The sequence below is a fragment of the Ranitomeya imitator genome, chromosome 2 (assembly GCF_032444005.1).
Source record: "Ranitomeya imitator isolate aRanImi1 chromosome 2, aRanImi1.pri, whole genome shotgun sequence".
Lineage (NCBI taxonomy): Eukaryota > Metazoa > Chordata > Amphibia > Anura > Dendrobatidae > Ranitomeya > Ranitomeya imitator.
In genome coordinates this window covers 316880082-316907024 of record NC_091283.1, presented here as the reverse complement: position 1 = coordinate 316907024, position 26943 = coordinate 316880082, and the positions used below count along the sequence as shown (strand labels likewise).

General features: G+C 44.6%; 1 protein-coding gene across 1 annotated transcript in view; it reads right to left on the bottom strand.

Annotated features, from left to right (window-relative positions):
• Positions 1–8421: 8421 nt before the first annotated feature.
• The window catches only part of LOC138663439 (oocyte zinc finger protein XlCOF22-like), a 47532-nt gene continuing 29010 nt past the window's right edge, over positions 8422–26943 (bottom strand). Inside the window, exons 2-7 of the mRNA XM_069749648.1 lie at positions 25678–25827; positions 25369–25548; positions 25172–25295; positions 24991–25088; positions 24702–24792; positions 8422–11192 (exon numbers count right to left, since the gene is read on the bottom strand). Of these exons, the coding sequence (XP_069605749.1) occupies positions 10003–11192; positions 24702–24792; positions 24991–25088; positions 25172–25295; positions 25369–25548; positions 25678–25827 (1833 nt within the window). The 3' untranslated portion in view covers positions 8422–10002. The remainder of the gene's footprint in view (positions 11193–24701; positions 24793–24990; positions 25089–25171; positions 25296–25368; positions 25549–25677; positions 25828–26943) is intronic.

Sequence of the window (26943 nt, the reverse complement as noted above, 5' to 3'; positions counted from 1 at the left end):
ACATGAGGAGATAGAACGTGTAGATGTTGTATTCTCTAGTCTTTTATGGACTGGAACATACTATATTTTCTGGCGTATAAGACTACTTTTTAACCCCTGAAAATCTTCTCAAAAGTCGGGTGTCGTCTTATACGCAGGTGTCGTCTTATAGGGCAGATGCGGAGTAATCTGCGGTCGCCGCATATTGTGGGGGGAGCGACCCCAATGACGAAGTGACCGGGAAGGTGTAAGTGAGGCAGAGAATGAGATAATAGGATACAAGGGCGAGCCAGAAGAGTGAAAGAGGAGTGTTTTTCTAGGCACAGCATCGCTCTATCTCTTTTTTGCATACCCCTGGCATCCCAGACAGTTTGCTTCACTTACACCTTCCTGGTGAGGCGCTCCCTCACCTCGTCTTCAGGACCACTCCCCTCACTATATACTTCGACCGCAGATTGCTCCGCACCCACCCCATAAGACGACACGCGGCATATAAGAATACCCCCGACTTTTGAGAAGATTTTATATTTTAACTGGAAAAGTTGGGGGTCGTCTTATATGCCCAGTCGTCTTATACGCCGGAAAATACGGTACATATCACTCAGAATGCTGGAAAAAGGTGGCCCAGAAAACAAGATGTTTATGTAAAGCAACAACTATAGCAACTCATGAGAAAGGTAGCACACCACACCACACAGCCGGTTGTCAATTGCAGACAATGGGAAAGCCTAATGCTCGGGCTCAGCAGGAATCTTCGTGGCCAATTTCAGACTCTGAGGATGGCATTCACACAGCAGTGATTCGACACTTCTCGAGAAGCTGACCCTTGAGAGTTGAGGGCATTCTACTGCAGTGTCTTTTTAATGGAAAATAAATCCACTTCTGTGAAATACAAGCTTTCACTAATCCAGAATAAAAGCCAACATCAAGTACAAGTTGTAGACAAGCATTACAAAAAGAGATGTGCTGCTCGTACATAAAACAAGCTGACAACCTGAATGGGACTATTTGGCAGCAGATTGAAAGTACAGCTAATTGTAAAAGTTGTAACTGTGTTACTAATGCTGCTGAGGTCAAAGTTATTATATATTACATGAAATACAAGGAGAAAAATTGATCTAGTCATTCTCCCTCATATAGAAGAGATATCGATATTTCAGTAATGCCCTTAACAATAAACAGCAATTTTCTGATTGCTCGGTCTTGGGAGAGCTCAGGAGATTTACAATGCAACATCTATCCTCAATCCAGCTTCCCGTTGCCCCTACCACCCCTTCCCCACAGATCATTGTCTTATTTCTTTACGTCCCTTCACTGGACGCTGTTGCTGAGCTTATTAAATTTGAAAATACTATTAATGATCTGTACGTCCACAACATGTCCCTCCATTCATCTCTCACCTCTTCTCCCACTCCCATTATCACTCATCTGGTTCCCACAGGACCCCCTTCTCTGCTCCACACATCACTATCTCCACGATTTCTCCTGCAAATTTATCAAAGTCTAACTTGCTCCACTGGCACATGAAATAGTCTCCACCCTTACCAGACCCAAGCCAAGTAGGGACTCCGGGTCACATCCAACCCATTGGTTGTTCCTGTCCAGCCTGTGGATCAACACCGTCAAGGGGTTGGAAAAAGTGGTGCACCACACCATGTGGTCGAAGGCCCCCAATCTAGCCACGCACTACATCTCAATTTCACCTGTATCTCCATTCTCAGGATGTAGATATAAATGAATATAATGGTGGGATAGCTCCTTCTACCATTCAGCCACTATGACTGACTGAGTCTTAGCACAGCAGGTTTTTTTGAGTTGATTTGTACTTGGGGTAAATTGTGACGGGAGCGGTCAATCAAGGTACTATTATTATTTAATGGCCTTCTGCTCAATCTGGAGACATGGAGACTTGATGGATGAACGATCCATGGGAAGATCGATCTTGTGCAACCAAGATAGGTCCACCAGCGATTTCTCTGCCATTATCTTGATAGTATGAAGCCATCTTGTTGCTGGTCTTCCTCTTCCCTTCTTCGTTCTATTCTTCCAACCATGATGTCCTTGTCCAGTGACTGCTCTCTTCGTATGATGTGTCGAAAGCAGGCAAGTTGTAGCTTGGTGATCCTAGCTTCGAGTCACATGTCTGGCTTGACTTGCTCCAAAATGGATTTATTTTTGTTCCTCTTGCCATCCATGTATTGATAACATCCTTCTCCAGCAACATATTTCAAAGGCATTGATACTTCTTCTGTCTTGTTTCTTTATCATCCAGGTTTCACATCCATATGTTACCACAGAAATTACTGTATTTTCTGGCGTATAAGACTACTTTTTAACCCCTGAAAATCTTCTCAAAAGTCGGGTGTCGTCTTGTACGCCAGGTGTCGTCTTATAGGGCAGATGAGGAGTAATCTGCGGTCGCCGCATATTGTGGGGGGAGCGGTCCCAATGACGAGGTGAGGGGGCGCCTCACCGGGAAGGTGTAAGTGAAGCAGAGGCAGAGAAGGAGATAATAGGATACAAGGGTGAGCCAGATGAGTGAAAGAGGAGTGTTTTTCTAGGCACAGCATCGCTCTCTCTCTTTTTTGCATACCCTGGCATCCCAGACGCTGACAGTTTGCTTCACTTACACCTTCCTGGTGAGGCGCTCCCTCACCTCGTCATCGGGACCACTCCCCCCCACTATATACGTCGACCGCAGATTGCTTCGCACCCACCCTATAAGACGACACCCGACTTTTGAGAAGATTTTATATTTTAACTGGAAAAGTTGGGGGTCATCTTATACGCCCAGTCGTCTTATACGCCAGAAAATACGGTAAGTTGAATTGCTGGCTAAGACATCTCCATGCTCCCAATGACTGGCTATGTTTCTTATGGCTTGAGCAACTGATTGGCTGTAGGAATCACAAGTTTGTTGGGAATGACTAGGAAATACAGAGACCGGTGGGGACCCAAGCAGCAATGGTATTTTTTATTATTTTACAACATACCGCGTTCTTCCCTGACATCTACTAATAAAATCTATGTATTTAGGCCACAGACAACAAGCAGTTTCTTCCTCAGAGCCGGCTGAATATGTTTCTCATAGACACATTTTCCATAATGCTATTTCTCTACTCATTTACCGACACTGAAATCAGCATTAGCAATACTGCAGGAGATATTCATTGACACACAAGAAAAGCACCAAAGCAGTTTTTAAGTCCAAAGTATCAAAATAGTTTATTAATTAAAAAATCGGCAAACAGGTATATGATGAACAGAAGGGAGATACGCAAACAGTGTAACACAATATGCCCAAACGGAGCAGCTGACGGTACGTGGGGTGAATCATATGCAACATATGGGGAAATTCCACATCATAAGGCTAGCCTAAGGCCAATAGAGGCTAATATAAATACAGAGCCACACTCCCATGATTAATAACCCTATCGTACTACACATAGTAATATTAATAGAAAAAAACAAAGTTATCTGTTACGACATACAACAAAGCTAATAGTACAACATCATTTCTCTTCTAAGATTTAAACCAGAGGAAGCTCGAGTATTTAGACACAGTATCCAAAAAGCCTCTCGGTCACGCAAGATCCTTTCTCTATCTCCACCCTGTGAATTCTTATGAATATGTTCAATCGCATAGACTTTCAATGATGAGGTGTCCCTGTTATGAGTTTGTATGAAGTGATTGGAAGCGCTGGAAACATGTCTCAATGTAGGTTGTGTAATATACATCGTATAAGTGTTCACGGAATCTATGTTTCAATTTACGGATGGTAGATCCAATATAATACAGATTGCATGAGACACATTCTATGATATAAATTACATGGTCTGTTACAATTGATAAAGTCTTTTATATTCTAAATTTTCTGATGATTGGTGCCCGTGAAGGTTGCGTTTTTTTTTCGAGAACAAACAGGTTGAGATAGAGAAAGGATGTTTTTTGTTTTTTTTTTATTTTCTGTGTATGTTCTCACCAGGTCGGATTTTGGGTGTATGTTGATTGTCTTTTGAGTTTAATTACTTATTTCTTTCACCTGTTTTGTTCATTTATATCTACCTGCTGAACCTCTTTCCTCATGCTGAAGACTAAGAACACGTTTGTGTTCGAAACGCGTACAGCGAGGGCTGATATGTGATCCTATGCCTAGCCACCTATTGGGATCGACTATTTTATGGATTTGTTTCAATAAAGTTTATTGGATTTTAATACATCAGAATTTTCCCTTTTTCCTGGAGCTGCATTACCGAACTCTTTGTACTATGAGAGTAATACAGGTTTCCTTGATTCCCGTCTTTCATAGTTGGGTCGTTTTGTATCTATCAGCGGAAAAGGAACAAAACCATTGTGATTCTTATAAGAAGACAACACAAAACCCCCTAAATATAACATTTTATAACAACCACACAATCTGTGACTCTTCAGGGTAAACTATGCAAATGGATTAAATAATCAAATTATGCAATTTTATTTCATCACTATTCTTCCACTTTACCTGTGAATGCTAGCTTGAATGACACTTGTTAAAGGGACTCTGTCACCTGAATTTGGAGGGAACAATCTTCAGCCATAGAGGCAGGGTTTTCGGGTGTTTGATTCACCCTTTCCTTACCCGCCGGCTGCATGCTGGCTACAATATTGGATTGAAGTTCATTCTCTGTCCTCCATAGTACATGACTGCACAATATTGGATTGAAGTTCATTCTCTGTCCTCCATAGTACATGACTGCACAAGGCAAGATTGCCTTGCGCAGGCGTGTACTATGGAGGACAGAAAATGAACTTCAATCCAATATTGCAGCCAGCATGCAGCCGGTGGGTAAGGAAAGGGTGAATCAAAAACCTGAAAACCCCGCCTCTGTGGCTGAAGATTGTTCCCTCCAAATTCAGGTGACAGAGTCCCTTTAACAATACAAAGAGGTTAGGTGCCTCTGTAAAATGAGACAGATATTCAGCCAAGACATCCAAACACCCAAAGACTCTCTACAGGAGAGCAACCAAGACATCATAGCTTCATCACAAGTGACACAGAATTGTTATTCTACAGGATGCCGGCTTAGGGGGACATGGCCCCTGTTGAAAGAATGCAGGTGTGCTCCATTGACCATCACTGAACCATTGGGAAGTCAGGATTTGGACCCTCCGGTCACTTGAGCCTCATGGATACATTTGTGAAAGCCAGGAATGGAAATCACTGGTCATCTGGTTCCATGGAGATTTTCGGAGAAGCCAGGTTTTGAATCTCGGGTTCACTGGCCTTGTACATCAATGGACTGTCATCTTCCTAAGCTTAGGCATGCTGTTGGAGAAATCAGCGCAAATAGGGTCTTATCCAACGCAAAGCGAATTGATATAATCAAATTCTACTTATCAAATGGAGCGTTTGATAAAGCATATAAAGTTATCCGCTGCAGCAGATCCACGGGTCAGCAAGTGACCATGCTGTAGATGAATGAACGGGTTAATGTGGACAGGGGTGGATTAAGGGTAGCCAGGGCCCCGGGCTGTTCACACACTGTGGGCCCCCCCCGGTCATGTGACGGGGGTCATGTGACGGGGGTCATGTGACGGGGGTCATGTGACGGGGGTCATGTGACGGGGGTCATGATATACCCGAACCAGATTATACCAGAAAAATGGCCGGGCCCTACTCTACTGTAACCTATTAAATATTTGTTAAAATCTGCAATACAATTTAGGTATAGCTTGACCAATAATATCACATACAAGGAACAAATACAACCGCACCGTGACCAGACCACAAATTACAACCACAGTGATCGAATAATATCACATACAAGGAACAAATACCACCGCACCATGTCAAGACCACATATTACCACTTGGTGACCAAATAGCACATACAAGGGACAAATACCACAACACCATTTCCAGACCACATATTACCACCACATAGTGACTGAATACTACAATACTGATCAGTAATAAAAAAAACAACACAATACTATCACCATAAGTGCCAGTATTCACAGGAGATCTGTACTTAGTATGCAGTGTCTGTGTAGAGGTAATACTGAGATCACTGGTGACATTATACACAGGACCTCTATATAGTATACAGTGTATAGTGTCAGTGTATAGGTAACACTGACTCACCAGTGACGTCTCTAGGTGAAGTCCTTCATCTTTCATCCAGCACAGACCGCCATCATTCCTTCCAGCCAGGACTCGTTTCTGCAGGAAATAACACAGTTATCTCGAGCTCCACTTGCAGAACACATTACTTAATTTTTCACAACTTCTACATTACACCACATGAAGAAGAAAAGGCGATATAGTGTCACTCTGCATAATAACAGGACCGCCCCCCCATTTAAAACAGTATACTCAAAAAATAAAATAAATACATCACTGCAGTAACAATATCCCTTAATTAGCCCCTATGGTAATAATATTCCCCACCCTGGCTCCGTTTATCTCATTCCTGGCTCCAGCCATATGTTCTCCTATCCTGCACTCATGAGTATCCATTCTACCCCATATGATCTCCACATCCTGCCCCATCTGTCTCCATCGTATCCATCCTGCCCCATGATCCAATCCTGCCCCATGTCTCCAATCATGCCCCGTGCCTACATTCTGCCCATGCCTCCAGTCCTGCCCCCAGTGTGTCCAGCATATTACCCCCAGTGTGTCCAGCAATCTGGCCCAGTGTCTCCAGCATTGCCCCAGTGTGTCCAGCAATCATCTGCCCCAGTGTATCCAGCATTGCCCCAGTGTGTCCAGCAATCATCTGCCCCAGTGTCTCCAGCAATCATCTGCCCCAGTGTCTCCAGCAATCATCTGCCCCAGTGTGTCCTCCAGCAATCTGCCCCCAGTGTGTCCTCCAGCAATCTGCCCCCAGTGTGTCCTCCAGCAATCTGCCCCCAGTGTGTCCTCCAGCAATCTGCCCCCAGTGTGTCCTCCAGCAATCTGCCCCCAGTGTGTCCTCCAGCAATCTGCCCCACTGTCTCCAGCATTGCCCCACTGTCTCCAGCAATCTGCCCCCAGTGTGTCCTCCAGCAATCTGCCCCAATGTCTCCAGCATTGCCCCACTGTCTCCAGCAATCTGCCCCACTGTCTCCAGCAATCCGCCCCACTGTCTCCAGCAATCTGCCCCACTGTCTCCAGCAATCTGCCCCCAGTGTGTCCTCCAGCAATCTGCCCCCAGTGTCCGTCCTCCAGCCATCTGCCCCCAGTGTCCGTCCTCCAGCCATCTGCCCCCAGTGTCCGTCCTTCAGCCATCTGCCCCCAGTGTCCGTCCTCCAGCCATCTGCCCCCAGTGTCCATCCTCCAGCCATCTGCCCCCAGTGTGCGTCCTCCAGCCATCTGCCCCCAGTGTGCGTCCTCCAGCCATCTGCCCTCAGTGTCCGTCCTCCAGCCATCTGCCCTCAGTGTCCGTCCTCCAGCCATCTGCCCTCAGTGTCCGTCCTCCAGCCATCTGCCCCCAGTGTGCGTCCTCCAGCCATCTGCCCCCAGTGTGCGTCCTCCAGCCATCTGCCCTCAGTGTCCGTCCTCCAGCCATCTGCCCTCAGTGTCCGTCCTCCAGCCATCTGCCCTCAGTGTCCGTCCTCCAGCCATCTGCCCTCAGTGTCCGTCCTCCAGCCATCTGCCCCCAGTGTCCGTCCTCCAGCCATCTGCCCCCAGTGTCCGCCCTCCAGCCATCTGCCCCCAGTGTCCGTCCTCCAGCCATCTGCCCCCAGTGTGCGTCCTCCAGCCATCTGCCCCCAGTGTCTGTCCTCCAGCCATCTGCCCTCAGTGTCCGTCCTCCAGCCATCTGCCCCCAGTGTCTGTCCTCCAGCCATCTGCCCTCAGTGTCCGTCCTCCAGCCATCTGCCCTCAGTGTCCGTCCTCCAGCCATCTGCCCTCAGTGTCCGTCCTCCAGCCATCTGCCCTCAGTGTCCGTCCTCCAGCCATCTGCCCTCAGTGTGTGTCCGCCGTTATAAAAAAAAAAAAAAAACTCCTCACCTGTCCTCGCTCCAGCGCCGCGGTGAGCTCCCTCCAACAGAGCACACTCGCCGGCGACTGACAATGACGTCAGACGCCGGCGACGTGTGCGCGCGGCCGACATCAGCCGCCAGCCTCCAATTGGCTGGCGGCTGGTGTTAACTATTGACGTGCGGGCGCGCGCCCGCACATCAATAGGAAACCGCCGCAGCGCCGGAAGGGGCCCGGTGAGCAGATGAGAAGGGGCCCGATGCGGGCCCCCTCTCTCTGCCCACCGGTTACGGCAGGAGCACATAAATGCTGGCGACGGCATTCACAGATGATTAGCAGAGGGTCGATCTCTGCGGTAGCCCAGGGCCCCCCCAGACCACAGGGCCCTGGGCTACCGCCCATATTGACCCTCTGATAATCCGCCCCTGAATGTGGATATAATCTGTGCTGCTGAATAGATGTAGGTCCAGATGTATTTAAAATTAAGAAAGCATTATACTGTCTCTGTACAAATCCCTGGATAGACCGCACATGGAGTACTGTGTACAGTTATGGGCACTGGTGCTCAGGAAGAATAAAATGGAACTAGAGCGAGTACAAAGGAGGGCAACAAAATTAATAAAGGGGATGGGGGAACTACAATACCCAGAGAGATTAGCAAAATTAGGATTATTTAGTCTAGAAAAAAGATGACTGAGGTGCCATCTAATAACCATGTATAAGTATATAAGGGGACAATACAAATATCTTTCCAAGGAAGGTGACAGTCACAAGGGGGCATTCGTTGCGTCTGGAGGAGAGAAGGTTTTTTCACCAACATAGAATAGAATTCTTTACTGTTAGGGCAGTGAGAATCTGGAATTTCTTGCCTGGGGAGGTGGTGATGGCGAACTCAGTCGAGGGGTTCAGAAGAGCCCTGGATGTCTTCCTGGAGCATAACAATATTGTACCTTACAGTTATTAGGTTATTTAGAAGGATGTAGATTTGGGGATTTATTCTGAAGAAATGTCTTTCTTTGGCCTTGCTAACTATGTTACTATGTAAATATGGTTTATTCAACGCGTTTCGAAGTCTAAGCGACTTCTTCATCAGGAAATACCACACGAATTCAGAGTCAGAAGTAGGATACTGTCTTATATATACAAAATTTCAAATAACGGAACCAATGGGATCACCTGACGAGCAAATATTTAAACATTGAAATTTCATGGTATTAACCAAATTTTCCAAATATTTCTTTTTTCATCTTTGCACTACGGAATAGGAAAATGTGGTTAATACCATGAAATTTCAATGCTTAAATATTTTACTCAAATATACATCAATTCTTGAATATGTCATGTGATGTATCTGTGAACTCTGACATTGTCTGTTTGTCAGGTGATGCCAATGGCGCCGCTTTTTGAAATTTTGCATATATAAGACAGTATCCTAGTCGTGTAGACTTTGAAACATGTTGAATAAACCACCTCTCTTTATGTGAAATACATCTGGACCTACATCTATTCAGCAGCACAGATTATATCCACATTAACTCGCTCATTCATCTTCCCAAGCTTGTCGTTACCTCCTCTCTGTGTGCGTGCCACAGGTGGGGTCGTCGGCCCTGGAAGCTCTGAAGTAACAGCTGCTCTTATCCCGGCGAGTCAGCAGAAAGGTGCACCATTTTGAGTATTTTGCTGGGACTATTCTATCTATTATTTGCCTGTTTTGTGGTTAAATAAATTATTGCCACACTGTTTTACCCTCACTCTGTGCTGTCTGAGTAGTATTACGCCCATGGTAAAAGGAGAGTGGGCGTTCGTTATGCATGTTATGTAACAACCTCACATGAGCCCCGGGAACGTGACTGCTAAGACCCTTGAACAGCGCAGGCATGCAAAATGAGTATGAGTGTTTTTATTTGAAAGAGGACAAACATGAGGAAGGACAAGGTGTTGTCCTAGTAATGGACAACCGCTTTAAGAAATACAATTTTCAGTTAAAACATTTCCAAAATTCTTAACATGAAAAACGCTTCTCCCCTTTGTGACTTCTCTGATGTTAGAGATGATTTTAGTGTAAAACATTTCCTACATTATGAACATGAAAACGACTTCTCCCCTGTGTGGGTTCTTTGGTGTATAACAAAATTACATTTCTTTTTAAAACATTTCCCACATTCTGGACAGGAAAAAGGCTTCTCTCCTGTGTGACTTCTCTGGTGGTTAAACAAAGCTGATTTCTGATTAAAACATTTGCCACATTCTACACAAGAAAAAGGCTTCTCCCCTGTGTGGGTCCTCTGGTGCTTAACCAAAGCTGATTTCTCATTAAAACATTTCCCACATTCTGAACAGGAAAAAGGCTTCGGCCCTGAGTGGGTTCTCTGGTGCGTAACCAAAACTGATTTCTTGTTAAAACATTTGCCACATTCTGAACATGAAAAAGGTTTCACCCCTGTGTGGGTTCTGTGGTGCGCAACCAAAACCGATTTCTGATTAAAACATTTCCCACATTCTGAACAGGAAAAAGGCTTCTCTCCTGTGTGGGTTCTTTGGTGCTTAACCAAAGCTGATTTCACATTAAAACATTTGCCACATTCTGAACATGAAAAAGGTTTCACTCCTGTGTGGGTTATTTGGTGTATAACAAGATTGTGTTTCGTGATAAAACATTTCCCACATTCTGAACATGAAAAAGGTTTCACCCCTGTGTGGGTTCTGTGGTGCGTAACCAAAGCCGATTTCTGTTTAAAACATTTTCCACATTCTGAACAGGAAAAAGGCTTCTCCCCTGTGTGGGTTCTCTGGTGCTTAACCAAATCTGATTTCTCATTAAAACATTTCCCACATTCTGAACAGGAAAAAGGCTTCTCCCCTGTGTGTCTTCTTTGGTGTCTAACAAGATAACATTTATGTTTAAAACATTTTCCACACTTGGAACAAGAAAATCTTTTCTCCACTGTGTGAATTTTTGGATGTTTAAGAAAAGACTTTTCGATGGGAAAACTGTTTCCATATTCTGGACATGAAAATGGCTTCTTTGATTTAGGAGTATTTCCGTTTTTAATGCTTATTTTGTGACTCTGATTTTCCTTAGTTGTCGCCAATGAATCAGAAGACAGGACCTGTTTCAAAGGATCAGATGATAGGTCTTTGCTGTGAAGGGATGATGCTATAGCTGGAGTAATGGCATTAACTTCAATTGTATCCAGTGGGATCTCAAAATAATCCGATCTAAAAACTAAAGACGTCAGCTGTTCCTCTGATCTCCCGGTACAGTTATCTGCCAAGATATAAACCAGTTATTATTTTTTAATAAAAATATCTTGAATGTCATTTACCATTTCTACTTCAACTGTCTGTAAAAATGGCAAGTTATGTAAAAACATTGTATTCTTCACCAAGATAATGACAGCTTACAGTCTAATAGAAAATCTTATATGATGAACCAGTGGTGTGTGGTGTTCAACTGTTTGTTCATTCTGCCTCCCAAATATGGAACAAAAAGCCACACAGAAACATTATGTTGACAAACCGAATACCAATAAAAACTTCTATTCATCTAACAAAAAAACAAGTCCCCACTCAGGTTCATCATCTGTTAGTGGAAAAACAGGAGGTTTCCACATATTAGTGGCTCAAAGGCTCTTGAAAATTAACATGGCTTCCATTAACCAATCCAGCAATAACCACTCTCCCAAAGTCAAATTTCCCCCTCACCTCTGAGCCTTCCAGTATGCCCAAACCACATGTATTTGGCATTACTCTAGTGAGAAGAACCAACTTAATTTATAGTGTGTGTGTCTCCTGGAGCACAATCAGGGCACAATGCAGGGCCGGCGTCAGCACCCGGCACACCGGGCAAATGCCGGGGCCCTAGAGAGAGAGAGGGGGGCCCACTCACGCTGTCATAGATACAGCTGGGAGAGCAGAGCAGGAGATAACAAGCTCTCTCCGCCCACAAAGTCACTGCTGGCTGCGTTCTCTTAACCCCTATGTGCCAGCTCTGACACAAGCATCTTCTCAGTCAGTCAGTGCAGCCAGGCAGGCACACATAGGGGTTAAGAGAAGGCAGCCAGTGTGACATTGTTTGTGGGCGGAGAGAGCACGTTCTCTGCTCTGATCTCCGCCCCTGGCTGGCTGCCGTGCTGCTGAAGTTATGAGGCAGATTCAGGAGGAGCTTCTAGTCCTACCAGTGCCTGAGTGAGTGGCGCTGCTATATACTACGTGGGCTGCGCTGCTATATACTACGTGGGCTGCGCTGCTATATACTACGTGGGCTACGCTGCTATATACTACGTGGGCTGCGCTGCTATATACTACGTGGGCTGCGCTGCTATATACTACGTGGGCTGCGCTGCTATATACTACGTGGGCTGCGCTGCTATATACTACGTGGGCTGCGCTGCTATATACTATGTGGGCTGCGCTGCTATATACTACGTGGGCTGCACTGCTATATACTACGTGGGCTGCGCTGCTATATACTACGTGGGCTGCCCTGCTATATACTACGTGGGCTGCGCTGCTATGTACTACGTGGGCTGCGCTGCTATATACTACGTGGGCTGCGCTGCCATATACTACGTGGGTCGTGGGCTGCTATATACTACGTGGGCTGCGCTGCTATATACTACGTGGGCTGCTATATACTACGTGGGCTGCGCTGCTATATACTATGTGGGCTGTGATATATACTACATGGGCTGCTATATACTACGTGGGCAGTGTTATATACTACATGGCTGTGTTTATATGCGATCATGAATCGGGGTATGTGTTAAAGGGGGGGCCCACTGAGACTCTTTCGCCCGGGGCCCTCAAAAACCTGGAGCCGGCCCTGGCACAATGTGCTGGGTAATAAAATGGCATATTTGCCATTTTTTTTCTCCTACATCCACTGTGTGCTAATTTCCGGAAATTGCCTATGGAATCAAAAATTACCACTATTCCAATAGATTAGTTCTCTGAGGGTTATACTTTCCAAAATGGAGTCATTATATGGGGATTCCTACAGCTCTGATTTTGTGAAATTTAGTCATATTAGGGCTTCTGCAGATGGTGTGTCACATCTCTTCTAGGATCTGCCCCTATGATGTCAGCAGGCGTGTCCTTATTCATATGGCTGGCCGGGCTAGAAATGGAGTAGACGTTGGTACCAGAAGCTCTGGATGACATAGGCTCGATTCAGCCACTAAGATTAGGGTGCCTGGGACAAGTAGTACCTTCTAGTCTGGCAGTATGGGTGTATGTGTTGTCCAGCTGAAGTAATCTGCTCCCTTATACAGCCAATTTGATAGCACCATATTCTATGAAAGCTCGAAGCATATTGAAGGAAGCTGCCAGATACAGCCTTGTTCTTCTCTGGTTCGTGTTGTGAATTCCGTTCTTGGTTATAAGTAGTATTTTTGTGAGTTTTACTCTTGGGGTCCTCCTGTGGTCTTTAGTGGTATTGCTGCTTCTTGGATTTAGCTTCTTAGCTGTTTCCTTTGATTGTCTTTTGGGCTCGGCTATATTAGTCTGGCCTTAGCCCTCATTCAATGCCAGTTGTCAATTGTCTCTGCCTGGAGTCATTGCTCTTTGGATTTTCCTGACACTCTGACCAAGTTCTGCTAAGTTAAGTCCTTCCATGTCCTTTGCAGTTTACTTATTGTGGACTTGTTGTTTTGTACTGTCTTGTTTTTGCTAATTTGTCCAGTTTATCAGTATGGATCTATTTAGCTAAACTGGAAGCTCTGGGCAGCAGAGTTTGCCCTCCACACCTTTAGTTAGGTGTGGAGATTTTTGCATTTCTCTGCGGTGGACTTTTTCTAGTTTTTTCTACTGACCGCACAGAGCTCTTTTCTGTACTTTCCTTTCTAGCTAGAAGTGGCCTCCTGTGCTCAATCTTGTTTCATACTACGTATGTCATTTCCTTCTCCTCTCACAGTCATTACATGTTGGGGGCTGTCTTTACTTTGGGGATTTTCTCTGAGGCAAGATAGTTTTCCTGCTTCTATCTTTAGGGGTAGTTAGCTCTTAGGCTGTGACGAGTTGCATAGGGAGCGTTAGGAGCAATCCACGGCTGCTTCTAGTTGTGTGTTGAGCTTAGGGTCTGCGGTCAGTATAGATACCACCTGTTCAGAGCTAGTCTCATGTCGCTCCATAATCACCAGACCATAACAGGTTCGGTCCTCTATGTTCTGCTCACGGCTTGTGTATTTGTTTCCTGTTGTGATCCAAGCCTGTTTGCTGACTACTCTTATGTCTTCTGATTTTTTATTTTCTCTGACTTACTGGTTCTGAACCGGCTACCTCACTATTGTTCTTCCCATTTCACACCACCGAACAGCAGGCAACACTGTGGGCCAAGCAAGGTGGGTCTCTATGTAAGTCCAGAACCACGTAGAGGTGTTAAAGGGTAATGAGCAAGACAATCCCTGGGATCAGAAAGATGGAGTAGATAGCGCCAAGCCTGTTTGTGGTGGCCATCTTTTGAGCTGATAGGTGGTCACAAACACTGCAACTAATACTTTGAGTCTGCAAGCTATTCCAGTAAGATCTGGATTAGCTAAATGGCGCTCCTTCCCGTCTCAACCCTGAAATGTGCCCAGACAGTAATGTACAACCATATATAGGGAATTGTCGGATACAAGAGAAGTTGTAAAATAATGTGTGAGGTCTATCTGTTTGCTATTACCCTTTGTGAAAGTGAAAAAATTTGGGTTTATATTTTGTGAAGAATTCTGAAATTATCACCACATGAAGTGACACACGTCAGATTTGAAAAATGGACCCCGATTAGGAACATAAAACTGGCTGCAGGATCTGGTTATCAGAGTATTTTGGGAACTAACCACTCAAAATCTGTGACTATAGACAATAATTAATCTACTGAAATGATCAAACTCAACAACCTTCATTAGTAAAAAAAAATGAGTGATCAGAGGTGATACCTCTCTGGAGCAGTTACAGTATGAGGCTTGGTGGTTCTTGGCAATCTAAATTATCATAATTTTCTGTCAGATGAGTTTCAAGAAGAAATATTAGATAGTCAAAGATAAGAGAAGAGAAAGTATTAGTGCTCCCCATTTCAGGAGAGATTGTGCAGTAACCTGAATTCTTTAGGATTGAAAACAAATTGAAATTTATGACGTGGAGTGAATCCATGAAACCAAGGCTCGAGCCATGCCAACATCTTCTGCAGGCGTAAATAAATGTATTTTACAGCCATCAGCCATGTACAGCTTAGAGATATATCATGGGACAGGTGTAATATTTTGTGTGTAGTTTATGATAATCCTCCTTGAAGTTAGATGATTTTAAAGAAATTGAAAAGTCAAGATAAAGGGAAACTCTGTTGTTATTGTACCGAAATGCACACTTGGCCCTGACTGCACATTTAATGTTGTTGATCATAAAAGCAAAGTTTGGCTAGAAAGACTGGACCTGGTCTTGTAGGGACCATATGAGAACATTCAGCAGCACAGAAGAGGAAGAAGATAAATTCATCCAATAGATATCAAGATTCTAGGAATCCAACAGCATCATTATCCTCCGCTTTCTCTTACAGGCCCATTTGGATCGCTACTTCAAACAGGTGGCGCTATAGAGTTTAAGTCCTCTTTTTCTCAGAAGAGGCAATTTGCATATTATATTTCCTAGAGGAGCATTGCACGGCGAATAAGCCTCCTTACCTTGACAAGCCAGAGATGGTATGTCACTCTCCATAAGGAGAAACGATACCCCTTTGACCCCAGTCCAGAGCCTCTCACCTAGCCAAATTAGTTCTCATGCTTCGCACTGATGAGGGCCAACAGCCCGAAACACCGTGTCTGCGAATTGAGATACTGATTTGGCTTTTATCCTAAGTCATATTGCACGACTCGTTAAAGAGTTGATTGTGACTTGTAGGATTGCTACTTCCAACAGGTGGCGCTACAGAGTCCTCTTTTTCTCAGAAGAGGCAATTTGTATATTACAGGCCCATTTGTTATGACAATAATGGACCTGGTGGTTAAGAGCACCCGGAAAGACCTGATAGTTACAATAACACAGGACAAGCTCTGGGAAGTGGGAACTCTGCTGACCGCAATCCCTAATCCTATCACACACACTAGAAATAGCCGTGGATTGCTCCTAACGCTCCCTATGCAACTCTTCACAGCCTCAGAACTAGCTAGCCCTAAAGATAGAAAAATAAAGCCTACCTTGCCTCAGAGAAATTCCCCAAAGGAAAAGGCAGCCCCCCACATATATTGACTGTGAGTTAAGATGAAAATCACAAACACAGAGATGAAATAGATATAGCAAAGAGAGGCCCGACTTACTGAACAGACAGAGGATAGGAAAGGTCACTTTGCGGTCAGCACAAAAACCTACAAAAAGCCACGCAGAGTGTGCAGGAAAAAAAAACCTTCCGCACCGACTCACGGTGCGGAGGCGCCACTCTGCATCCCAGAGCTTCCAGCAAGCAAGACAAAATTCACAATAGCAAGCTGGACAGAAAAATAGCAAACAAGAAAATAGCAAGGAGGAACTAGCTTCTGCTGGAGCAAACAGGTAACCAGAACGATCCAGGAGTGAACTAGACCAATACTACAACATTGACAGCTGGCATGGAGCAATGATCTAAGTGGAGTTAAATAGAGCAGCCAGCTAACGAATTAACCTCGTCACCTGTGGAAGGAAACTCAGAAACAGCGGCTCCACCCACAGCCACCAGAGGAAGTCCATGGACAGAACCAGCCGAAGTACCATTCATGACCACAGGGGGGAGCTTGACAACAGAATTCACAACAGTACCCCCCCCTTGAGGAGGGGTCACCGAACCCTCACCAGAGCCCCCAGGCCGACCAGGATGAGCCAAATGAAAGGCACGAACCAGATCGGCAGCATGAACATCAGAGGCAAAAACCCAGGAATTATCTTCCTGACCATAACCCTTCCACTTGACCAGGTACTGGAGTTTCCGTCTCGAAATACGAGAATCCAAAATCTTCTCCACCACATACTCCAACTCCCCCTCAACCAACACCGGGGCAGGAGGATCAACGGATGGAACCACAGGCGCCACGTATCTCCGCAATAACGACCTATGGAACACATTATAGATGGCAAAAGAAGCTGGAAGGGCCAAACGAAATGACACAGGATTGAGAACCTCAGAAATCTTATACGGACCAATGAAACGAGGCTTAAACTTAGGAGAGGAAACCTTCATAGGAACATAACGAGACGACAACCAAACCAAATCCCCAACACGAAGTCGGGGACCCACACAGCGCCGGCGGTTAGCGAAACGTTGAGCCTTCTCCTGGGACAATGTCAAATTGTCCACCACATGAGTCCAAATCTGCTGCAACCTATCCACCACAGTATCTACACCGGAACAGTCCAAAGACTCAACCTTCCCTGAAGAGAAACGAGGATGGAAACCAGAATTGCAGAAAAACGGCGAAACCAAAGTAGCCGAGCTGGCCCGATTATTAAGGGCGAACTCAGCCAACGGCAAAAAGGACACCCAATCATCCTGATCAGCAGAAACAAAGCATCTCAGATATGTTTCCAAAGTCTGATTAGTTCGTTCGGTTTGGCCATTTGTCTGAGGATGGAAAGCCGAGGAAAAAGACAAATCAATGCCCATCCTAGCACAAAAGGATCGCCAAAACCTCGAAACAAACTGGGAACCTCTGTCCGAAACGATGTTCTCCGGAATGCCATGTAAACGAACCACATGCTGGAAAAACAATGGCACCAAATCAGAGGAGGAAGGCAATTTAGACAAGGGTACCAAATGGACCATCTTAGAAAAGCGATCACAAACCACCCAAATGACCGACATCTTTTGAGAGACGGGGAGATCCGAAATAAAATCCATAGAAATATGCGTCCAGGGCCTCTTCGGGATCGGCAAGGGCAAAAGCAACCTACTGGCACGAGAACAGCAGGGCTTAGCCCGAGCACAAGTCCCACAGGACTGCACAAAAGAACGCTCATCCCGTGACAAAGACGGCCACCAAAAGGATCTAGCCACCAAATCTCTGGTACCAAAGATTCCAGGATGACCAGCCAACACTGAACAATGACTCTCAGAGATAACTCTACTAGTCCATTTATCAGGGACAAACAGTTTCTCCGCTGGGCAACGGTCAGGTCTATCAGCCTGAAATTTTTGCAGCACCCGCGGCAAATCAGGGGAGATGGCAGACACAATTACCCCCTCTTTGAGAATACCCGCCGGCTCAGGAACACCCGGAGAGTCAGGCACAAAACTCCTTGACAGGGCATCAGCCTTCACATTCTTAGAGCCCGGAAGGTACGAAACCACAAAATCAAAACTAGAGAAAAATAGCGACCATCGAGCCTGTCTAGGATTCAACCGTTTGGCAGACTCAAGATAAGTCAAATTCTTGTGATCTGTCAAGACCACCACGCGATGCTTGGCTCCTTCAAGCCAATGACGCCACTCCTCGAATGCCCACTTCATGGCCAACAACTCTCGATTGCCAACATCATAATTGCGCTCAGCAGGCGAAAACTTTCTAGAAAAGAAAGCACATGGTTTCATCACCGAGCCATCAGAACTTCTTTGCGACAAAACAGCCCCTGCTCCAATCTCAGAAGCATCAACCTCAACCTGAAACGGGAGCGAAACATCTGGCTGGCACAACACAGGGGCAGAAGAAAAACGACGCTTCAACTCCTGAAAAGCTTCCACAGCCGCAGAAGACCAATTGACCACATCAGCACCCTTCTTGGTCAAATCAGTCAACGGTTTAGCAACACTAGAAAAATTAGCGATGAAGCGACGATAAAAATTAGCAAAGCCCAGGAACTTTTGCAGGCTCTTCACAGATGTCGGCTGAGTCCAATCGTAAATGGCCTGGACTTTAACAGGGTCCATCTCGATAGTAGAAGGGGAAAAAATGAAACCCAAAAATGAAACCTTCTGAACTCCAAAGAGACACTTTGACCCCTTCACAAACAAGGAATTCGCACGAAGGACCTGGAACACCATTCTGACCTGCTTCACATGAGACTCCCAATCATCCGAAAAGACCAAAATATCATCCAAATACACAATCAGGAATTTATCCAGGTACTCTCGGAAGATGTCATGCATAAAGGACTGAAATACTGATGGAGCATTGGAAAGCCCGAATGGCATAACCAGGTACTCAAAATGGCCCTCGGGCGTATTAAATGCTGTTTTCCATTCATCGCCCTGTTTAATACGCACAAGATTATACACCCCTCGAAGATCTATCTTGGTGAACCAACTAGCCCCTTTAATACGAGCAAACAAATCAGACAGCAGCGGCAAAGGATACTGAAATTTTACTGTAATTTTATTAAGAAGGCGGTAATCAATACAAGGTCTCAAAGAACCATCCTTCTTGGCCACAAAAAAGAACCCTGCTCCTAACGGTGATGACGACGGGCGAATATGGCCTTTCTCCAAGGATTCTTTTATATAACTCCGCATAGCGGCGTGTTCTGGCACAGACAAATTGAACAATCGGCCCTTAGGAAACTTACTACCAGGAATCAAATTAATTGCACTATCGCAATCCCTATGAGGAGGTAGGGCACTGGCTTTGGGCTCATCAAATACATCCCGATAATCCGACAAAAACTCCGGAACTTCAGAAGGAGTGGAAGACGAAATTGACAAAAATGGAACATCACCATGTACCCCCTGGCAACCCCAGCTGGACACAGACTAAGGCCATGTTCACACAGTGCGGTTTTTACTGCGGAACCGCCGCGATTTTGCCGCTGCGGCTCCGCAGCTGTTTTCCATGCAGGGTACAGTACACTGTACCCTATGGAAAACATGATGCGGGAATCGGGAAAAAAAGCCGCGCTAAATAGCCGCGGTAAAAAAGAAGTACCATGTCACTTCTTTTTGCAAAACTGCAGCGGTTCTGCACCCATAGACCTCCATTGTGAGGTCAAACCCGCAGTAAAACCCGCAGATGAAAAATATATCTGCGGGTTTTACTGCGGTTTGTGGTGCAGAACCGCTGCAGTGTGGCTGCCCCCCGTGCCCCAATCCCACCCCCGTGCTCCGATGTCACCCCCCCATGCTCCGATGCCACCCCCCGTGCCCTCATCTCCCCCCCTTATACTTACCCGGCCTCCCGATGTCCGTCCAGCCGTCTTCTCCCTGGGCGCCGCCATCTTGCAAAATGGCGGGCGCATGCACAGTGCGCCCGCCGAATCTGCCGGCCGGCAGATTCGTTCCAAAGTGCATTTTGATCACTGAGATATAACCTATCTCAGTGATCAAAATAAAAAAAAATAGTAAATGACACCCCCCCCCCCTTTGTCACCCCCATAGGTAGGGACAATAAAAAAATTAAGAATTTTTTTTTTTCCACTAAGGTTAGAATAGGGTTAGGGTTAGGGTTAGGGGTAGGGTTAGGGGTAGGGTTAGGGGTAGGGTTAGGGGTAGGGTTAGGGTATTTTCAGCCATTTTAACCCTAAAAAACTTCCTAGAAAACACACAGACTCTGCATAAAAAACTGCATTAAAAAAAGGATCAAAAAACGCATCAAAAAAGCACCAAAAAAGCACCAAAAAAAAAAAGACCTGCGTTTTCTGCCAAGAGCTGCGGTTTTAGTCCTGAAAAAAAAGGAGGGAAATCAGGAACGTGTGAACATACCCATAGATTTCCAGTCCAATACTGGATTATGAACCTGTAGCCATGGTAACCCCAAAACGACCACATCATGCAGGTTATGCAACACCAAAAAGCGGATATCCTCCTGATGTGCAGGAGCCATGCACATGGTCAATTGGGTCCAGTACTGAGGCTTATTCTTGGCCAAAGGCGTAGCATCAATTCCTCTCAATGGAATAGGATACTGCAAGGGCTCCAAGAAAAAACCACAGCGCCTAGCATACTCCAAGTCCATCAAATTCAGGGCAGCGCCTGAATCCACAAATGCCATAACAGAATAGGATGACAAAGAGCAAATCAGAGTAACGGACAATAGAAATTTAGACTGTACCGTACCAATGGTGGCAGACCTAGCGAACCGCTTAGCGCGCTTAGGACAATCGGAGATAGCATGGGTGGAATCACCACAGTAAAAACACAGCCCATTCCGACGTCTGTGTTCTTGCCTTTCAGCTCTGGTCAAAGTCCTATCACATTGCATAGGCTCAGGCCTATGCTCAGATAATACCGCCAAATGGTGCACAGCTTTACGCTCACGCAAGCGTCGATCGATCTGAATGGCCAAAGACATAGACTCATTCAGACCAGCAGGCATGGGAAATCCCACCATGACATCCTTAAGGGCTTCAGAGAGACCCTTTCTGAAGATTGCTGCCAGGGCACACTCATTCCACTGAGTGAGCACAGACCACTTTCTAAACTTCTGACAATATATCTCCGCTTCATCCTGACCCTGACACAGAGCCAGCAAGATTTTCTCTGCCTGATCCACTGAATTTGGTTCGTCATAAAGCAATCCAAGCGCCAGGAAAAACGCATCAACATCACACAATGCCGGATCTCCTGGCGCAAGGGAAAATGCCCAGTCTTGAGGGTCGCCAGGTAACAAAGAAATAATGATCCTTACTTGTTGAACAGGGTCACCTGAGGAGCGAGGTTTCAAAGCAAGAAACAATTTACAATTATTTTTGAAATTCAGGAACTTAGATCTATCCCCAAAAAACAAATCAGGAATTGGAATCCTAGGCTCTGACATCGGATTCTGAACCACAAAATCTTGAATGTTTTGTACCCTTGCAGTGAGATTATCCATCAAAGAGGACAGACCTTGAATGTCCATGTCTACACCTGTGTCCTGAACCACCCAGAGGTAAAGGGGAAAAGAGAGACAAAACACACTGCAAAGAAAAAAAAATGGTCTCAGAACTTCTCTTATCCCTCTATTGAGATGCATTAATACTTTGGGCCAGCTGTACTGTTATTACCTGGTGGTTAGGACAATAATGGACCTGGTGGTTAAGACCACCCGGAAAGACCTGATAGTTACAATAACACAGGACAAGCTCTGGGAAGTGGAAACTCTGCTGACCGCAATCCCTAATCCTATCACACACACTAGAAATAGCCGTGTATTGCTCCTAACGCTCCCTATGCAACTCTTCACAGCCTCAGAACTAGCTAGCCCTTAAGATAGAAAAATAAAGCCTACCTTGCCTCAGAGAAATTCCCCAAAGGAAAAGGCAGCCCCCCACATATATTGACTGTGAGTAAAGATGAAAATCACAAACACAGAGATGAAATAGATTAAGCAAAGAGAGGCCCGACTTACTGGACAGACAGAGGATAGGAGAGGTCACTTTGCGGTCAGCACAAAAACCTACAAAAAGCCACGCAGAGTGTGCAGGAAAAAAAAACCTTCCGCACCGACTCACGGTGCGGAGGCACCACTCTGCATCCCAGAGCTTCCAGCAAGCAAGACAAAATTCACAATAGCAAGCTGGACAGAAAAATAGCAAACAAGAAAATAGCAAGGAGGAACTAGCTTCTGCTGGAGTAAACAGGTAACCAGAACGATCCAGGAGTGAACTAGACCAATACTACAACATTGACAGCATTTTTTCAAACTGAGTGTTTTTGGTTTTACTATTCTCTTTTATGTCTTCAGGTTTCTTGGTGGTGTGTGAACATGATCATACAGACTTGTTCACTGTGCAAGTAGCCCATGTGTTCCTGTTTCCATAATTGTTCTCTTGTGTCTACAAGACTGGGGAGTTCCACCACTCCTCTTGGGCTATCTGCACAAAAGCTGTTCTACCCTGTATGCACACATGGATTTTTCCTCTCTGAACCCTGTTCACACAGGTTATATACAGATGATCAGGTTTTTAAATACATCAGATAGGGATTGCATACATTAGTTAGGACTGCTCTGATAAGGGTATACCGTGAAGATTGGTAGAGCAGCTTAGTATACATTTTTTGCAAAAAACGTATCAACCAAATACCCTGTTTTTTACATCTTTTACTAGCACTTGCGGATTACTGCAACATTTTTTCAAACTGAGTGTTTTTGGTTTTACTATTCTCTTTTATGTCTTCAGGTTTCTTGGTGGTGTGTGAACATGATCATACAGACTTGTTCACTGTGCAAGTAGCCCATGTGTTCCTGTTTCCATAATTGTTCTCTTGTGTCTACAAGACTGGGGAGTTCCACCACTCCTCTTGGGCTATCTGCACAAAAGCTGTTCTACCCTGTATGCACACATGGATTTTTCCTCTCTGAACCCTGTTCACACAGGTTATATACAGATGATCAGGTTTTTAAATACATCAGATAGGGATTGCATACATTAGTTAGGACTGCTCTGATAAGGGTATACCGTGAAGATTGGTAGAGCAGCTTAGTATACATTTTTTGCAAAAAACGTATCAACCAAATACCCTGTTTTTTACATCTTTTACTAGCACTTGCGGATTACTGCAACATTTTTTCAAACTGAGTGTTTTTGGTTTTACTATTCTCTTTTATGTCTTCAGGTTTCTTGGTGGTGTGTGAACATGATCATACAGACTTGTTCACTGTGCAAGTAGCCCATGTGTTCCTGTTTCCATAATTGTTCTCTTGTGTCTACAAGACTGGGGAGTTCCACCACTCCTCTTGGGCTATCTGCACAAAAGCTGTTCTACCCTGTATGCACACATGGATTTTTCCTCTCTGAACCCTGTTCACACAGGTTATATACAGATGATCAGGTTTTTAAATACATCAGATAGGGATTGCATACATTAGTTAGGACTGCTCTGATAAGGGTATACCGTGAAGATTGGTAGAGCAGCTTAGTATACATTTTTTGCAAAAAACGTATCAACCAAATACCCTGTTTTTTACATCTTTTACTAGCACTTGCGGATTACTGCAACATTTTTTCAAACTGAGTGTTTTTGGTTTTACTATTCTCTTTTATGTCTTCAGGTTTCTTGGTGGTGTGTGAACATGATCATACAGACTTGTTCACTGTGCAAGTAGCCCATGTGTTCCTGTTTCCATAATTGTTCTCTTGTGTCTACAAGACTGGGGAGTTCCACCACTCCTCTTGGGCTATCTGCACAAAAGCTGTTCTACCCTGTATGCACACATGGATTTTTCCTCTCTGAACCCTGTTCACACAGGTTATATACAGATGATCAGGTTTTTAAATACATCAGATAGGGATTGCATACATTAGTTAGGACTGCTCTGATAAGGGTATACCGTGAAGATTGGTAGAGCAGCTTAGTATACATTTTTTGCAAAAAACGTATCAACCAAATACCCTGTTTTTTACATCTTTTACTAGCACTTGCGGATTACTGCAACATTTTTTCAAACTGAGTGTTTTTGGTTTTACTATTCTCTTTTATGTCTTCAACATTGACAGCTGGCATGGGGCAATGATCTAAGTGGAGTTAAATAGAGCAGCCAGCTAACGAATTAACCTCGTCACCTGTGGAAGGAAACTCAGAAACAGCGGCTCCCATTATAATATTTTTCTTCAAGTGATTCTCTTACTTGTTTGCACATTATATCTCATTTGGCTTTGTAATTTACAGATCTGGGCAGGTAATGGTCAATGACTACTAATCCCAGGGGGGTAGTTGGATACTCCAGGTTATAAGTTATATAGAAAAGGATTTAATTTCACAAAGTAATTTCAACATTCCCAAATAGAGCAGATTGTTGTTGTCTATAGGCAAAATGGTGAAAACACGATTATGATACGACCAGAAGAGACTATCGATAAAGCAGCCACAGCTGGTGACTGAGAAGATTCTGTGACTTCTCTGTAGTTAGTGGTCACTACTCACCTGGGTAGTCATATGTGGGAATCTCCTCTTTACACCACTCATCACCGCTCACATATGTCTCTGCAGTATTAATATGGGTCAGATCTTCACCCTGAAACAAATATTGTAAAAGTCACAGACAGATGGAGAAGTCACATCTATGGTCAGCTCTAATCCTGCCATCTCCACCGTTCTCATTACACAAGTATAAAACATATAATACTGGTGGATAAAACAAAGCTGAGCACAAGACCTTCACAGCCATCTACACATCATAGGGGAGATCTCATGACACCTTCTCTCCATCTACCTGATGATCCTGAGGAACATTGGGATTTTCCTGTTTATAGTCCTGTGGAAGAAGAGGACGGGGACATCTCTCTGGTGTTGTCCTCTTACTGGATAGATCTGGAGGAAACACATACAGGGACTGAATTCATTCTTTACATACAGATAATTATAGGCTGTGTGTATTTAGTCCTGTCTATTACCTGGTGATGTGAGGGGCTGGGGAACCTCCATCATGACGTCCTTGTACAGATCTTTGTGTCCTTCTAAATACTCCCACTCCTCCATGGAGAAATAGACGGCGACATCCTGACACCTTACAGGAATCTGACACATACAATGATACAGTCATCCCCTGATCCCTTCATAGCATTACTGTATAATGTCCCAGCAGTGTCACCTCTCGAGTCAGCAGCTCAATCATCTTGCAGGCGAGTTCTAGGATCTTCTGGTCATTGATATCCTCATAAATCAGGGGGTTACATGGAGGCCTTAGGGCTGGACTCATGGGTCTTCCCCATCCCTCAGACACAGGGTCCAGACAGTGATCACTAGAGGTCTTCTTCACTACTATGTAATCCTGGTTATGTAGAGACACATTAATAAATCTCACTACCGACATTTCCAGAGTCCTCACCTCTCCAGTTCTGTCCATCTGTTATCCTCATAGATAAGAATGATGTAATGTGACGTCATCAGAATCTCTCACCTCTCCAGTAAGCCGGAAGAGGATCTCTAGGGTGAGGTGTAATATCCTCTCCGCCATCTTGTCTCTGTCCATATCCATCTTTGATGGGTAATTCAGGAAAACTGTCTTATATAGAAGATCTTCACTGAGAGGATCTAATATTGTAGAGACCTGAATGAGAAGATGAGCCATTGTAACATCATTAAATCCTGTGTAATAATACAATTATTCGAGATAATAAGGGAAACACATGAGGAGATAGAACGTGTAGATGTTGTATTCTCTAGTCTTTTATGGACTGGAACATAAGTTGAATTGATGCCTAAGACATCTCTATGCTCCCAATGACTGGCTATGTTTCTTATGGCTTGAGCAACTGATTGGCTGTAGGAATCACAAGTTCGTTGGGAATGACTAGGAAATACAGAGTCTGGCGGGGGACCCAAGCAGCAATGGTATTTTTTATTATTTTACAACATACCGCATTCTTCCCTGACATCTACTAATAAAACCTATGTATTTAGGCCACAGACAACAAGCAGTTTCTTCCTCGGAGTCGGCAGCTGAATACGTTTCTCATAGACTCATCTTCCATAACGCTAATTCTCGTCTCATTTACCGACACTTGAATCGGCATTAGCAATACTGCAGGAGATATTCATTACACGTGACAGGAGAATTAACTACTACATAATGAGGACGACATCTTCATCTTCTACTACGGCTCTAGAAACATATGTGGCCAAAGTCCGTTACTGACTCCATCACCACCAGCCGTCTATATGAATGTTTCCCGTCTTCCCTGCACTGTAATCTTCTATCACGTTAGATCACGTTACATGAAAAATACCCTAAAAAAATTGGGGATGCAGGTACTGTGGAAAAATACTGTGTGTGTGAAGGCCAAGAAACTGGCACTGTACGGTATCAAGATAAGTGAGGATTTATTATCTAGTGGTTTGGGTGGAAGAATATTGTGTGGGACATCTTGTACTATTATAATGTGTGGGGGATACTGTGGGAACATTATACTGTGTCTGGGGGCCGAGAAAGTGGCACGGTACTATGAGAGTAATTCAGGTTTCCTTGATTCCGGTCTTTCATAGTTGGGTCGTTTGTATCTATCAGTGGAAAAGAAACAAAACCATTGTGATTCTTATAAGGAAACAACACAAAACCCCCTAAATATAACATTTTATAACAACCCCACAATCTGTGACTCTTCAGGCAAATTTATTAAATAATCAAATTATGCAAGTTGATTTCATCACTATTCTTCCACTTTAC